We start from the raw sequence: 16995 nt of genomic DNA on the forward strand, positions 1-16995 counted from the left end.
AATGGCTACGCAACACAACATAGCTACAAAGCACAGATACAGAGCAGAGCTACAACGCAGAACTACACAGCACAATTACACTGCACGGCCACGCAACACAGCACAGCTACGAAGCAAAGCTATACAGCACAGCTACACCACATGGCTACGCAACACAGCACAACTACGAAGCACAGCTACACAACACAGCACAACTACGAAGCACAGCTACACCACATGGTTACACAACACAGCACAGCTATGAAGCACAGATACAAAGAACAGATACGGAGCACAGTTGCCACACTTTCCCTTGCTGTGATCTCTTTAGAGATAAAAGTATCAGCTAAATTCACTCACCAAACATCAGCACTGTGGTGAAGCCTGGACTCTGGACAGGCTCCTACCAGATGCCTGCAACACTCAGAGCCTTCAATACAGGTGAAGAGCGCTCCACAGTCTACACCACACCCTCTACACCACTTTAAAATCTTTAAACTCAAAGTGACTGCAATACCTTAAGACTTTTGCAAAACACTGTATTACTTTATTGTACAAATCATTATTCTACGTGTTTATTTCCTTTTTTATTTGTATACATTTATTTTCTATATTCCCAGTATCAACCAACACCACCAATGACCACTTAACTTGACTGGCTGACAGGAGAGAATGGGGTGGGCCTTCAGTTAGTGCTGGGGGCTGATAGGCCTCTGAACAGAAGAAGGGTGGGGCCACAGGAGAACAGACACAGCACTTACTTTACTTCTGTCTGCCTGAAGATGAGAGGAGGTTTAACACACTTTCTGACATGGTCTGCATGGACGTGAACACTTGGATGTACTGAACGTACATTTCTATCCAATGAACGAATCAGCAATGACTCTGATCCTCTTTCTTGAGCAAAAAACCAGGAAATATTACAGATTTAAGATGCATTCATTTGATTCTGATTAATGAGGAACCCAAAGATGAGACAAAATTTTGCTTCCACACATATTCCTACTGTTACAACAAAGCGAAACCACAGGGGAAACAGGACATCTGTGCAGTCCAGCTCCTCCAGAACTCAGAGTGTTCACAGACGCACATTAAAACATGTTTACTAAAACCAAGTCTGGGTATCCAAAAGAGTTTAATACCTTTGCCTTTTTCTTTATGCAGGACCACAAGTCACATCTTTATCTTATTTACTAAACCATTCTGTGAAAGTGGAGCCAACTTCCATTCCCGTTTTGGTTAGGGTTCCTGGGTCACGTAGAGGAAGAGCAGGGTAGATGTTCCTGTTGTGTTACGGACGATGAAGATGAGGATGGGCGCGTAACAGAGCGTGCCCTTCGTGTGCATGAGCAGACATGGCGACGTGGATCATTACTGATGCGTCATTCTTGTAGTGCGAGTCATGCTCATATTATGCGATTCAGGTTTTCTTGACATTATTTGCAAAAAACATCAATAACGACGATAAACAACAAACAAATGATCAACACAAGAGCACCGCTACGTATGTGCATGCAGCAGAAGTACAAACAATAAACCTGACTCAGTCACACAACAAACTTCTGAATGGGGAGAACACACACACACTCTACACACACACAGTGAGTTACCCTTCACACACACACGTGTGTTAAAACAACAACAATAAACAAGCTCTATTGCTGTGAACAGTGTTGGCTTGGCTGTGACGGCTACGCACCGTTCAGTGGGAATGCTGACGTTTGTGGTGTTATGAGAGCAGTCAGCAGGACAGCACACGAGACAGACACACACAAAGACTGAGATGTGCGCGCTCACACACACACACACACACACACACAGACCAAGACGCGCGCACGCACACACACAGATCGAGATACAACTGTCCTTATATGGTAGTAATAAGATTCTGCTTTCTGACTATGCCAATCATTTAAATAAAAACCACACAAAAGACAAAAGTAGACCATTATAAAGTAAACTGTTTCGTAAAAACACAGCTTGAAGAGAAACATCACCAGAAAACCCTTCACTAGAATTCTGAGAAGGAAAAAGGGAAAATAAAAACATTTTGGCGTTTGAGAGTGACACCTAACGAGGGTGATATGTGTTTGCTTTGCTTCATGTTCAAATTTTCAAGTGTTCAGTGTAATAAAAAAAATCTGCCTCCCGCTACACACACCATGAGAGGGACACACCCAGGATGAAAGTCCTCTCATACGGCTCCCAGAATTCAGTGGAAAAACGTGATCCCCTCTCAGGATGCACTGCTGTCGTCCAGGTTATGGTTCTCCCGTGGTTTCCCCTACGGGGCAAGGCAGGGTAGGGCAGTTGGGTGGGGTAATGGGGCAGTACAGGCATGCCAGCTACGAGCTGTCCTGCAGCTCTTTGGCCTTGGTCAGGATAGTGTGCACATCAGATATGGGGTAATCCTGCCAGGGGAAGAAAAACAGTGTGACACACATTACTCATAATTCACACAGGCAGCGCTAACACTGTGCTAATATTGACCTCTAAACCAATAACTGAATAAAACGTGTATGTGTTACTGCATTAGTGTGTGTGGTGCCTGGAGTAATGTGTGTGTTTTACTCTGTTAGTGTGTGGGGTACCTGGAGTAAGGTGTGTGTCTTACTGTGTTAGTGTGTGTGGTATCTAGTGTAACACGTGTGTTACTGCATTAGTGTGTGTGGTACCTGGAGTAACGTGTGTGTGTGTTACTGCATTAGTGTGTGTGGTGCCTGGAGTAACGTGTGTGTGTTACTGCATTAGTGTGTGTAGTACCTGGAGTAACTTGTGCATGTGTATGGTACCTGGAGCAATGTGTGTGTGTGTGTGCGTGTTACCTGGAGTAACCTGTGTGTGTGCTACTGTGTGTGGTACTGTGTTAGTGTGTTTGGTACCTGCAGTAATGTGTGTGTTACTGCGTTAGTGTGTGGGGTACATGGAGTAATTTGTTTGTGTGTGTGTTACTGTATTAGTGTGTGTGGTACCTGGAGTAATGTGTGTGTGTGTGTGTGTGTGTGTGTGTGTGGGCGGGGGGGGGGGGGTACCTGGAGCAATGTGTGTGTGTGTGTGTGTTACTGTGTGTGGTACCTGGAGTAACGTGTGTGTTACTGTGTGTGGTACCTGGAGCAATGTGTGTGTGTGTGTGTGTGTGTTGCTGCGTTAGTGTGTGTGTGGTACCTGGAGTATCGTGTGTGCGTGTGCGTGTGGGGGAGGTACCTGGAGTAATGTGTGTTACTGCGTTAGTGTGTGGGGTACATGGAATAATTAGTGTGTGTGGTACCTGGAGTAACGTGTGTGGGTTTATGTTACTGTGTTAGTGTGTGTGTGTGGTACCTGGAGTAACGTGTGTGTGTGTGTTACTATGTTAGTGTGTGTGGTACCTGGAGTATCGTGTGTGTGTGTGTGTGTGTGTGTGTGTGTGTGTGTGTGTGTGTGTGTGCGCGTGCGCGCATTACTGTGTTAGTGTGTGTGGTACCTGGAGTAACATGTGTATGTGTGCGCGTTACTGTGTTAGTGTGTGTGTGGTACCTGGAGTAACGTGTGTGTGTGTTACTGTGTTAGTGTGTGTGTGGTACCTGGAGTAACGTGTGTGTGTGTATTACTGCGTGTGTGGTACCTGGAGTAACGTGTGTGTGTGTGTGTGTGTGGGGTACCTGGAGTAACGTGTGTTACTGTGTTAGTGTGTGGGGTACATGGAGTAATGTGTGTGTTACTGCGTTAGTGCTTGTGGTGCCTGGAGTAACGTGTGTGTGTGTGTGTTACTGCGTTAGTGTGTGTGGTACCTGGAATATTGTTTGTGTGTGTGTGTTAATGTTTGTGGTACCTGGAGTAATGTGTGTGCGTTACTGCATTAGTGTGTGTGGTACCTGGAGTAACGTGTGTGTGTGTGTGTGCATGTGTGTGTGTGTGCACGCGCGTTACTGTGTGTGGTACCTGGAGCAACCTGTGTGTGTCTGTGTGAGTGCGCCATTGCGTTATTGTGTGTGGTACCTGGAGTAATGTGTGTATGTGTGTGTATATGTATGTGTGTATGTAGTCATGTATGCATGTATATGTGTGTGTTACTGCATTAGTGTTTGTGGTACCTGGAGTAGCGTGTGTGTGTGTGTGTGCGCGTGTGAGTGCGTCAGTGTGTTTGGTACCTGGAGTTACGTGTGTGTGCTCTACTGCGTTAGTGTGTGTGTTAATGCATTAATGTGTGTGTGTGGTACCTGGAATAACGTATGTGTGTGTGTGTGTGTGGTACCTGGAGTAACGTGCGTGTGCGTGGTACCTGGAGTAACATGTTTGTGTGTGTGGTACCTGGAGTAATCTCATGTTCATTGTAAAATCTCCCACCAGTAACTGATCTCGGATTAAACTGGAAAAATGAGAGAAGGAACAAAAATAAGAATGAATGTCCATCCGCACAATGTCCCCATACACTATTATGTATACAATGTCCCCATACACTATTATGTATACACAATGTCCCCGTACACTATTATGTATACACAATGTCCCCATACGCTATTATGTATACACAATGTCCCCATACACTATTATGTATACAAAATGTCCCCGTACAATATTATGTTTACACAATGTCCCCATACGCTATTATGTATACACAACGTCCCCGTACGCTATTATGTATACACAATGTCCCCATACGCTATTATGTATACACAATGTCCCCATACGCTATTACGTATACACAATGTCCCCGTACACTATTATGTATACACAATGTCCCCATACGCTATTACATATACACAATGTCCCCATATGCTATTACGTATACACAATGTCCCCGTACGCTATTACGTATACACAATGTCCCCATACGCTATTATGTTTACAATGTCCCCGTACACTATTACATATACACAATGTCCCCGTACACTATTACGTATACACAATGCCCCCGTACACTATTACGTATACACAATGTCCCCGTACACTATTACGTATACACAATGTCCCCGTACGCTATTACGTATACACAATGTCCCCGTACGCTATTACGTATACACAATGTCCCCGTACGCTATTACGTATACACAATGTCCCCGTACGCTATTACGTATACACAATGTCCCCGTACGCTATTACGTATACACAATGTCCCCGTACACTATTACGTATACACAATGTCCCCGTACAATATTACGTTTACACAATGTCCCCGTACGCTATTACGTATACACAATGTCCCCGTACGCTATTACGTATACACAATGTCCCCGTACGCTATTACGTATACACAATGTCCCCGTACGCTATTACGTATACACAATGTCCCCGTACGCTATTACGTATACACAATGTCCCCGTACGCTATTACGTATACACAATGTCCCCGTACGCTATTACGTATACACAATGTCCCCGTACGCTATTACGTATACACAATGTCCCCGTACGCTATTACGTATACACAATGTCCCCGTACGCTATTACGTATACACAATGTCCCCGTACGCTATTACGTATACACAATGTCCCCGTACGCTATTACGTATACACAATGTCCCCGTACGCTATTACGTATACACAATGTCCCCGTACGATATTACGTATACACAATGTCCCCGTACGCTATTACGTATACACAATGTCCCCGTACGCTATTACGTATACACAATGTCCCCGTACGCTATTACGTATACACAATGTCCCCGTACACTATTACGTATACACAATGTCCCCGTACACTATTACGTATACACAATGTCCCCGTACACTATTATGTATACACAATGTCCCCGTACACTATTACGTATACACAATGTCCCCATACACTATTACGTATACACAATGTCCCCGTACACTATTACGTATACACAATGTCCCCGTACGCTATTACGTATACACAATGTCCCCGTACGCTATTATGTATACACAATGTCCCCGTACACTATTATGTATACACAATGTCCCCATACACTATTACATATACACAATGTCCCCGTACACTATTACGTATACACAATGTCCCCATACGCTATTACGTATACACAATGTCCCCGTACACTATTACGTATACACAATGTCCCCGTACACTATTACGTATACACAATGTCCCCGTACACTATTACATATACACAATGTCCCCGTACACTATTACGTATACACAATGTCCCCGTACACTATTACATATACACAATGTCCCCGTACACTATTACGTATACACAATGTCCCCGTACACTATTACGTATACACAATGTCCCCATACGCTATTCCACATACAAACCAGCACACACCACCTCACTGAAGACTAAGGTTGTTAGACTACTACTAGGGAAAGTTATTTCACATTAAACTGGTAACTGAATTTTCAAGTGATTATTAGAAAAAATACTGTAAAAATGGATTTTAATCCTGCCCGTTTAATCCTGACTGTTTAACCCCCCCCCCCCACATGACAATAATGTATTTGTATTCTGCCTTAATATATTTACAGTATACAACAGTGAGTGGAACCCTGTGCAATATCACTTAAATGTGAAAGGACTTAAAATGATAAACCTTTTCAGTATCTGCAGTAATTCCAAGTTGAGCTTTAGTGTTTCCACTGAGGTGTGTCAATCTTAGTAAAGTTTTCACAGTCAGACACAGACAGACACAGGTCCAAAACTGAGAACATGGTGGTCTCCCGTGTTATTTTAAAACCATTTTCATGCAGGTAGGTTAACTGGGCTACACGCAGTTGTACAGCTTTGTTTCAGCGTTCACATTTTTCCTAATGTATTTGTCTGTCAGTCAGCACAGTTGTGTTCACCTGTATTTTCAAGACTTTTTAAAGTATGTGTTCACAAGAGAAAACACTAATTTGTTAAGTTAGAAATAACACAGTTACTGAGAGGTGATACAATGATGCAATCTTCTGATATGTAAGTGATATGTATGTAAGTAAGCACGTGGCAGAACTCGTTGGATATTTGTGTTGTGTGCTGTGGTATATTGCATATCCTTAGTTAATGCTGTCATGTTCTCAGGTTTTGTTTACTTTCCAAATGCAAACCTGATCTGACTCTCAAGGTCACCATACAAACATTCCAAACAAAAAAAATCTGACCCAAATCTAAAGCGGCCTCTGTGCAGGCTGTGCTGCCCAGACATTTAACGTTTCTAACGTTTGAGAAGCTTGCAGCACACTTTTTTCTTAAAAAGCCTCAAGTCACCGTTTAATTTTAATTTTTTCTTCCATGCGGATTTGTCAGTCCCAACCAGCACGCCATGGTACTTGTGCTGGTTTGACCTTACAAACTGAACAGAGAAATATTAAGGGAGTGGGATAGAGGTCTGCAGGAGCAGAGCACTGGCTGGCAGTGACCACCGGGGGCGCCCTTACATCAGCATGGCACAGCAGACGAGGATGAGGAAGTCAAAGCGGTCCTGGTCTGAGAAGAGCGAGTCCCAGATCCGGATGACATCCGGGAGCAAGAACTCCTGAGAGAGCAGGAGGGTGAGCCAACGGAAGGTGAAATACTGAGGCTTTATGTTCTGTTCTTGCTATGGAGAGAGAGAGAGAGAAACAGAGAGAATAATAATGGAATATGTATATTAATAATATATGGTGTTGCTTTAGCAACACAAGTAGATATTTTTTCTTGTCATGACAGTAAAGCACATTTGATGTGACTTAAGAGAGAGAAGGAAAGAGAGAGAAAGAGAGAGAGGGGGAGAGGAAAGGATGAAAGAAAAAAGGTAGAAACAAATAAGGATGAGATGAGACAAGAAGAAAAACAAGCAAAAAGAAACAGACAAGTGCAGAGTAACGATCAACTAATCCAGAAAGAGGCCCATTTATCCATCCCTCACAAAGAGGGATGAGTGGAGAGAGGGGGTGAGCCTGGGGTAGACGGGGGGGTGAGTCTGGGGTAGACGGGGGGTGAGCCTGGGGTAGACGGGGGGTGAGCCTGGGGTAGACGGGGGGGTGAGCCTGGGGTAGACGGGGGGGTGAGCCTGGGGTAGACGGGGGGGTGAGCCTGGGGTAGACGGGGGGGGGAGCCTGGGGTAGACGGGGGGGGTGAGCCTGGGGTAGACGGGGGGGGGGGGGTGAGTCTGGGGTAGACGGGGGGGGGGGGTGAGTCTGGGGTAGACGGGGGGGTGAGTCTGGGGTAGACGGGGGGGTGAGTCTGGGGTAGACGGGGGGGTGAGTCTGGGGTAGACGGGGGGTGAGCCTGGGGTAGACGGGGGGTGAGTCTGGGGTAGACGGGGGGGGGTGAGTCTGGGGTAGACGGGGGGGGGTGAGTCTGGGGTAGACGGGGGGGGGTGAGTCTGGGGTAGACGGGGGGGTGAGTCTGGGGTAGACGGGGGGTGAGCCTGGGGTAGACAGGGGGGGAGTCTGCTGCCCACCAGCTTCATGTAGAGCTCCACATCTTTCTCCTTCAGCATAGAGAAAACACTCTCCATCTTGTAGGTGATGCCACACTGTGAATGGTCCAGGCTCTTGATGAAGTTGTCCCGGTTTTCTGACATCAGGTTGGTGAAACAGAAGAAGGTATCTGCCTCAGCGTGTTCTGGAGGACAGACACACATCAGAGAGGAGGCTGAGGAACACGTCGAGGGTGAGGTTAGAGCAGACACGCGCTTCTGGTTCAATGGACTGCTTTAAGAAGGTACACAGTGAGCGTTCAGAACCAATTCTTCCTGTAGGGGGCAGTATTGGCATTGGCCTGCATAGCTGAAGCGCTCTGATGGCAGATGTCATGAAGGCCGTATGGTGGGTTAAAACCATCAGAAATGTACAGTCTCACACACAGCAGAGAACAGAAGAGTGTGTTCGACTGAGTTTCTCTCAGTAATATGAAAAGTGTGAAGATCTCTGCTGGTTTGAACGCAGGGAAACAATTGTTCTCTGTTTAATCCCATTTCACCCCTGCTTTGGTAATAACCTGAGCAGCATCAGGGCGACGTCCCTAACAGGTAGCACGGCATCAGGGCGACGCCCCTAACAGGTACCACAGCGTCAGGGCGACCACCCTATCAGCTAGCACCTCCTCACCTTTCCACTGGCCGTTGGGGTCCGTGGCGAAGGTGTAGTAAATGGGGCCGACGATCTCATTCATGCCCTGCACGTAGGCGATGCCTGGGTTGAGCTTGGCGTAGATGAACAGGATGCGCTCCACCACCTCCCAGTGGGCCTCACAGCCGCTGGGCAGAACCTCGAACTCGTTAGACGGGTACAGGTTCAGCGCCCTGCCTGGGGAGCCCACCTGCAGGTCACAGTGCCGAGTGCACAAGGCTGCTAATTAGCGCGGGACATACTGAACCTGCTGTACTGGCAGCCACATTACCAAGACAGACGACACCAGATCATGGAGTCTGTGGCTCGTGTGTTGCTATGCACATCTGATGTTCTCTTATAGTCTTACAGCCACACCTACTACCATGACATCACCGTGTCAGTGAGCCTGTACAGGGTAGAGGGAACCCAGGCACTGTCTGTAACTGTACCCCTACAAAGTGGTATCAGTGGTTAATATTAGAAGAAACACAACCACAGAAATGACAAGGGACTGGAGTATGCGTGCAGTCTGACTGCTGGCCTGATGTAACATGTACTTAGACAGTGACTCTGGAAAATACAGCCGCCTGTAAGTCAGCGTTTCCCTGTCGTAGAGACGGACCTGACCTGACGGACCCCACCCGACCCCCTACTCTGACACATCAGCTCATCAGATAATGAGCTGAAGTCCAGGAGCAACACTGGGAAACACTGGTTTAAATGATACAGTCCAGAAGCAGTACTGGGAAATACTGGTTTAAATAGTACTTATGAGCCTCTTTACTAACAAATGATAACTACACCAGCAGGTGAAAAGCAGAACCATAAAATTACATTTAAATAATTGAGCAACCTCATCGAATTTCATCTGGTGTTGCATTATGCATGGATGTGTGCAGTGTAGACAGGTCAGATGTAGGTAGGACCACCTGCGTTTGTTAGTCTCATCATATTAGTTACAAACTCAAACTCTCCTAACAACCTGTACACATACACACACAGCTGCATATGGGTAAAAAAGACTTCTTATCTAAAGAAACCAGCTTTTCTCACAGGTGTACAGGTCACACACTAAACACACACACACAGCACAAATACTCACCTGTGTTTGACCCTTTGTGGACTGGTCAAAGCAAACAGGTCAAAAATAAGATCAGTGAGATTAAGATATAGGATTAAAACATTCAAACACCCTGATCTTACACCCACACCCATGTGAGCGCACTCACATTGGTAACTCCACTCCGGTTGCGGTCGACGGTCTGCGCCTTGAGGGTTGTCTGCTCCACACGTCTCCGCAGAGTCTCATACTCGTTCTGGGGATCCAGGATGAGCTTGCTGGGGTACTCTGTGGGCCTCTGGAAGAAGGCCATATCTGGGTACAAACGTCTGAGAGAGCAGGGAGACAGAGAGGAGACAGAGGAGAACATGGGGAGACAGAAGAGAGAAAGCGAGGAGACAAAGAGGAGAGTGTTACTATGTGTGAGTACTGTAGAGTCTCTGAGCTGCCACTAGAGCCAGACAGTCCAACGTGTGTGCGAGTGTATGTGTGCGCGTGTGTACATGTGTGTGTGCGCGTGCGCGTACCTGACATCTTTGTCGATCTGTAGCAGCACCTCATTGTCCTTGAAGTAGTTATTCCATCGGCTCTCTGGGTTTGGGTTCAGGGGCTGGACGCAGAGAAGAAGAGCAGGAGAGAGACAGATGGATAGAAAAGGGGAGAAAGAGAAAGATGGAGGGGGAGAGAGAGAGAGAGAGAGAGAGAGAGAGAGATGGAGGGAGAGAGGAAGAGAAACAGAGGAACAGGTTCTGGATTCCTTTTACATATCAGTGTGCTTAACAGGACACAAATAAGCAAAACGGAACAAACCGGGAACTCTTATGGTGGAAAAGGTGAAGAAGTGATTATGAAGTGTGTGAGGTGTGTGAGGCGGAGAAGAGGGGAGGGGAGGGGAGGGGAGGGCTCACTCACGTGGTCCTCCATGGTGACGTCCTCTCTGGAGAGGCCCAGGTTGGCTTTGGCTATTCCTGGCTGGATGATCATCTCCTTCAGGAACTGTACGTACAACTCCCTGTCCACACACACGTGCACACACGCGCACACACACACACACACAAACCGACCGACACACACACACACACACACACACACACACACACACACACACACACACACACACACACATTATAATGCTTTTACTTCAGAATAAAGCCTTGAGAATCAGGATCCAAAGCCTCAGTTGTGGATAAAAACAGGCAAATTTCTTTTCACGTGTTATAACAGCTGTAGCCAAGAGGTTACAAGATGTGTGCAGGTATACACCCACACACACACACACACACACACACACACACACACACACACACACACACACACACACACACACACACACACACACACAAAACCTACCTCAGATTAGGACACACATGACCCTCTAGTAATTGAGCAACATTCACTGTGTAGTCTGAACATCTAGTGTGGACATCAGAGAGCATTCTGGGAGCAGACCATTTTATTTTACAGTTACAGGGTGGAAGACCTGAGTTGCCTTCACATTGGCTTTGCTTTTTTCCAGTATACTGAGAGAAAGCAGTTTCAATTTGCTTAGCAACACATAGAACCTTTTCCTTCCTGGTTTGAGAATGAACCAGCCAATGGGTGCCATTTTACCTTTAAGAGAAGATTCACTCTAACATGTCAGGGGAATCAGGAGCAAGAGGAAATAATTTTTCATCTTCGTAAACATGTGCTTCAAGGCACCTCTCTCTCCTAGCACACAGTGTGTGTCAGCGTGGAAGCATGGTCATGACTGGACAGATCTTAATGCCCTGATACCCCCTGGCCCCCTGGACAGATGGAACTGCATATAGTGTCTCTCTAGGTGTTTGCTCCTGAGAGAACCAGACCAAACGTGTTCACAGGAGCTCGCCTGGACATCACTAGTGGGTCGACTCCTTCGCTGGACAGGACTCTGTCCAGCGCTGGACTCTAGGGGATCTGGTGACCCTAGTGGGTCCTGATCTGGGTGATGAGGACAGAGCAGCTGCACAATTGAGTGTAAAGACTGAGTGTTTCATATCACAACTTCTGTGTAAATGCAGATTCACATTAACAGAGGAAGTGCGTGTTCCGCTCAAGTCTAACCCCGCCTACAGCAGTCTAACCCCGCCTACAGTGGTAGGAGTGTTAGTGGTGGCCACGACATTTCCTAGGTTGTCGTTATCACCTGACCTTGGGAGTTGTGAGAGGCTTTTTTGCAGCTATCTGCTGTTGAGAACATGGCCTTAGAGCAGGTGTCTGGGACGACCCTCGATGGAGCCTGCGTTAAAGTATTAAATAAAGATAAACTAAATGACAGGTACCAATCACCGGCTCTGGGGGAGGGGCTTAACCCAGCGGGGAGACTATAAACCACTGTTAAGGAGGTCTTTTGGTGAGCTACACTGGAGACGTTTACATGGTATAGTAGCGGGTAATGATTTTGTTTCAGTTTTTAAACCCAGCTGGGAGTCCTGAGTGTCCGTACTGCGTGAGGGAGACAGTTTTTCACTGTTATTTGTGGGTACAATTACACAAAGAAGGAAGCAGGATGTCAACTTCTGAAGTACATTTTAGTGTAATCAAAGTTGGCCATGTGGGTCAGGACGTGTTTGACGGAGGTCCAGACTGACAGCAGTACTGTACATATGTTTAAAAGGTTGCTGAAGAGTCGTATAGTGTTAGAGTTTAAGTTTATTTTTTTAGTTCAATTTTATTTGTTTTTCTAATTCTAAGGTGTGTTTGTATGCTGCGTATTTGTATATTGTAACTGATTAATAAAGTTTATCATCTCTCTCTCTCTCTCTCTCTCTCTCTCTCTCTCTCTCTCTCTCTCTCTCTCTCTCTCTCTCTCTCTCTCTCTCTCTCTCTCTCTCTCTCTCTCTCTCTCTCTCTCTCTCTCTCTCTCTCTCTCTCTCTAAGTGAATGACTACCTAGACATATCAGATGTGTGATGATGCATCACTATGGTAACCTGCTCCAGTGCTATTTTAAAGTTCCTCTTTGAGGATTGTGGATAATAATGAATAATTAAGGAGAAACTGAATAGCAGCAATGAGTCAGACAGTGTGTGTGTCTCTCTATGTATATAAGTGTGCATATATGCATGTGTGTCTGTGCGTGTGGGGGTGTGCCTATGTATATAAGTGTATGTATATGCATGTGGGGGTGTGCCTATGTATATAAGTGTGCGTATATGCATGTGTGTCTGTGCATGTGGGGGTGTGCCTATGTATATAAGTGTGCATATATGCATGTGTGTCTGTGCATGTGGGGGTGTGCCTATGTATATAAGTGTGCGTATATGCATGTGTGTCTGTGCATGTGGGGGTGTGCCTATGTATATAAGTGTGCGTATATGCATGTGTGTCTGTGCATGTGGGGGTGTGCCTATGTATATAAGTGTGCATATATGCATGTGTGTCTGTGCATGTGGGGGTGTGCCTATGTATATAAGTGTGCATATATGCATCTGTGTCTGTGCATGTGGGGGTGTGCCTATGTATATAAGTGTGTGTATATGCGTGTTTGAGGGTTTGTGTGTGTGTCTCTAACACCAAAGGAACATGCTAAATCTGAGTTTCTGCAGTGTTGTGAGGACACACAAGGTTAAAGTTTCATGCTGTTGAGAAGTTGCAGGTCATGCAAAGCAGAATGTTCCTCAGCACTACGGCCCTACAAAAATACATTTGAGGTGGCTATTCACAGTGGAAACTCAGACCAGCAGGCTGGAGATTTGACTGCACCTGGCCTGGGTCAGTGGCCTTGACAAACCAGCATGAAGGTGTGGGAAAGTGACATCACTTATGGTGTGTGTGTGTGTGTGTGTGTGTGTGTGTGTGTGTGTGTGTGTGTGTGTGTGTGTGTGTGTTTGTGTGAGTGAGTGAGTGTGTGTGAGTGAATGAGTGAGTGTGTGAGTGTGTGAGTGAATGAGTGAGTGTGTGAGTGAATGAGTGAGTGAGTGAGTGAGTGTGTGTGTCTGTGTGAGTGTGTGTGAGTGTGTGTCTGTCAGGGACAACCTCACCTCTGCTTTTTCAGGAAGGAGTCCCATAGTGTCTGGTCCAGGGGAAGGTAGTTCAACAAGATCTGAAATATCACATTATAAGAAACTGTATTTTCATACATATTCGAACATTCTGCTCAAAACATGTTTAGACGTTTGAGGTTTCAGCTTTCTTAGATGGCAATAATAACTGCAGCAGTGTCTCAGACGTCCTGCCCTCATCTGTCCATCACATCATCGAGGTTCAACACTGGGTTTTCTGGACAAAAGGGAGCAAGTGTGTATACTCACTTTCCAGCACAGGGATCGCGTCCCTCCTTCAAAAGGCACTCCTGGAGCATGGGCGACAGAGGACAGAGAGGAGGAATAACAGCATCATGAGCTGTAATGGCAGCGCTACACAACACGGGCACGCCGGACGCCTTGCAAGATATTCAACTACACCAGGGAACCTGCTTGCTCTGATTATTTTGAATAAAACTATTCAATGTTTTCTGGATAATATGAATAATTAATTCATCAAAAAACACTCAGAACACTCATCTGTTATTTGTGATTGGTCAAAACACACAGAATGCTCATCTGGGGAACGTGAGGTCACAGCACACACACGTACACACACACACATTATAACAATACTGTAAGAGGGCTCATTTGCACATTACAGCCTTCTGCAGTGTTGATATTGCATAAAGACAAACGCAGGCACAGCGATTGACACTAACACCCTGTGTCACGTTACTCCCACAAACCAGACAGAAGAAGGAGTGATGAGAACAGAAGGTCAGAGGTCATACCGCCAAAACAGAGCCCACGTAGCGTCTTCAGGTCAATCTGGACCTCACTCAGTGCGACCTTGAACTCCTGGATCCTTTTTGAGAGAATAGGAAAAACAGTGTGTTGGCATGCGTGTGTGTGTGTTATGCAGGACGTTACATAAACCTTTTATAGCGCATGTAATGCGCTCAGGGAGCTTTTATCTGCTTTAATTGAAGGAGACGGCGGCCGATAGGAACTCACACACACCAGACACAGATGTGGGAGGTAAGTGTAGGTGTTCCTGGAAAGGGAATGTGGGATTTTGGAGCTGCATGGTTGACTATGGTTGTCTAGTTTTAAACCATAAGGCTTCAGTAAACAAGTGGGCCACATTTCTAGCGGACTGCTCTCCTCACAGGGTAATCCTGGGGGCCACAGGACCTTTGGTATCTGAAGATATGAGGACCACCGTGAAAGCCAATAGTTACTTTATTAGTCAGTAACCTACTGGCTTAGTGCCAAATACTCTGCTTACAGAGCAAGATAATGGCTGAGTGAGGAACACAGTCTTGAGAACCTGCAGCTCTGAAAACAAACATGAGCAAATAATACCAGCATTAATAAAGAATGTACACACAAACGGTGATTACGCGGAATCACCCTCCCATTTCTGGGAAAGATGAGGCAGGACGCAACCTGATGTGTTTAACCCAGGTGCTCCGGGGCTTTGGACCTGATCATCATCGATACCGCTCGGGCCACGGAACTGCTAACTGCAAACCTGTTTGAACGCAAACTGGATTAAGCCCAGTCTGTACAGTGCTATGAGTCGTACTACATCACCACTCGGGACGCGTCTCTCTGGAGCTACTGTAGTGCTTTGGCTCTCCGATCAATACAGTCCCTCATCTGATGGACCAGTTCAGTGAGACTCAGGCCTAATCAGGGAGCTCAAATTGCCTTTGCGCTAGAAAATGGCTTGGGGCGTACAGACAATCCGCGCACGCGCACGCGCACACACACACACACACACACACACACACACACAAAACACTATTACAACACATGCATATTCTTGTGTTACCACTGATCCTCAGTAGCCTGAATTATGTTTTGTCCACTCTCACTGTTTTGGAAATACTACTGTGTGTGGTCCATGGCAGAAAAGACTCACGTTAGCCGAACACAAAAATATCATTAAAGTTAAAACATCAAGCTCCTCTCTGCTACCTGGGGCTTCACAGCTCAGACCGTAACACCACGGCACACTGACTGGTCTCAGTGGGCCCATGCATGCACTCACGAGGAGCACAGCTGACCCACAAGCAACACTACCGCACTGGTTATATGGTACAGTAGTTTAACTTGGAGTGGCCACAGTCTAACAACTGTCTGCGTGGCAACACCTTTAGTGTCAGCAACACTGGCTGCCCAAAAAACTAAATAAAAGAAAGAAAAAAAGCAAGCACGCAAAAAGACACGAAAACACTGCCCGAAAAGCTGTCCGAACTAAAGTATGAAAGCAGTGGGTCAAATCACTTTTTTTTGCATTAAGTCGATTATAAGTAACTTGCCAGTATTTGACGTTGATAAGGCAGAGCATTCCACTGAATGTAATGTCTGTCGGGTGGAGTCCAGTAACCTGTTCCTGAGGTGGTCATGTGCAGAGCAGAGGACCGTGTCGAGCAGGACGGAATAAGTGTCCGTGCGTTGGCAGACCTGCTCTACATGGACGTGCAAAAGCGGCTTCCATCAAGGCTGCATGACACCGTTCTCTTTTCTTTTACTCCGTGAGTCATGCCCTACACGTCACGCGCTGGACCGCAGGGACCCGCGCCTCGAGCGTTCGCCTTTGACCAGCTAACGCGGGCGCAGCCCCGGGCCGCCCCGCGCGAGCCAGCGTAAGCCAGCGCGTTACATTACAGCGCTGCGCCGTAAGATGTCCGGCTCGGTACCGTGCGAAGGTTGCCTGTGTGTCGCTCCCAATGGCGTGGCTTACCTGTTTCTGTACGAGCTCGACATGTCGACCTCTTCAACCACAAACACAAACGTGCAGCAACAAAAATAGTCCGAGTGGGAAACAAAGTTGAGGAGCCTGCACAGAACATTCAGCTGTCGGAGACAGTCTAGTGAATGAGCTATAACATCACTTACACTGTATTTTGTGTCTATCCGTCTGTTTTATTCATTTATGCATTTTATTTATTGATTTATCCATAAGTGTTAAGAGAC

At 46.4% G+C, this 16995-nt stretch overlaps 1 protein-coding gene across 2 annotated transcripts; it reads right to left on the reverse strand.

Moving 5' to 3' along the window:
- Positions 1-504: 504 nt before the first annotated feature.
- Positions 505-16822, reverse strand: tbc1d13 (TBC1 domain family, member 13). Of its 2 annotated transcripts, XM_027021581.2 has the most exons (13): positions 16763-16822; positions 14802-14875; positions 14296-14336; positions 14026-14087; positions 10935-11034; positions 10550-10632; positions 10192-10351; positions 10065-10085; positions 8960-9170; positions 8311-8474; positions 7304-7464; positions 4270-4327; positions 505-2390 (listed from the first exon to the last, which is right to left on the reverse strand). In XM_027021581.2, the coding sequence occupies exons 1-13, from the start codon at positions 16783-16785 to the stop codon at positions 2325-2327; spliced, it is 1224 nt and encodes a 407-aa protein (XP_026877382.2). In that variant the 5' UTR covers positions 16786-16822; the 3' UTR covers positions 505-2324. The 2 variants fall into 2 exon arrangements, with proteins under 2 accessions (XP_026877382.2, XP_026877383.2); XM_027021582.2 differs by lacking the exon at positions 10065-10085.
- Positions 16823-16995: the final 173 nt, after the last annotated feature.

This window comes from Electrophorus electricus, chromosome 6 (genome assembly GCF_013358815.1).
Source record: "Electrophorus electricus isolate fEleEle1 chromosome 6, fEleEle1.pri, whole genome shotgun sequence".
NCBI lineage: Eukaryota > Metazoa > Chordata > Actinopteri > Gymnotiformes > Gymnotidae > Electrophorus > Electrophorus electricus.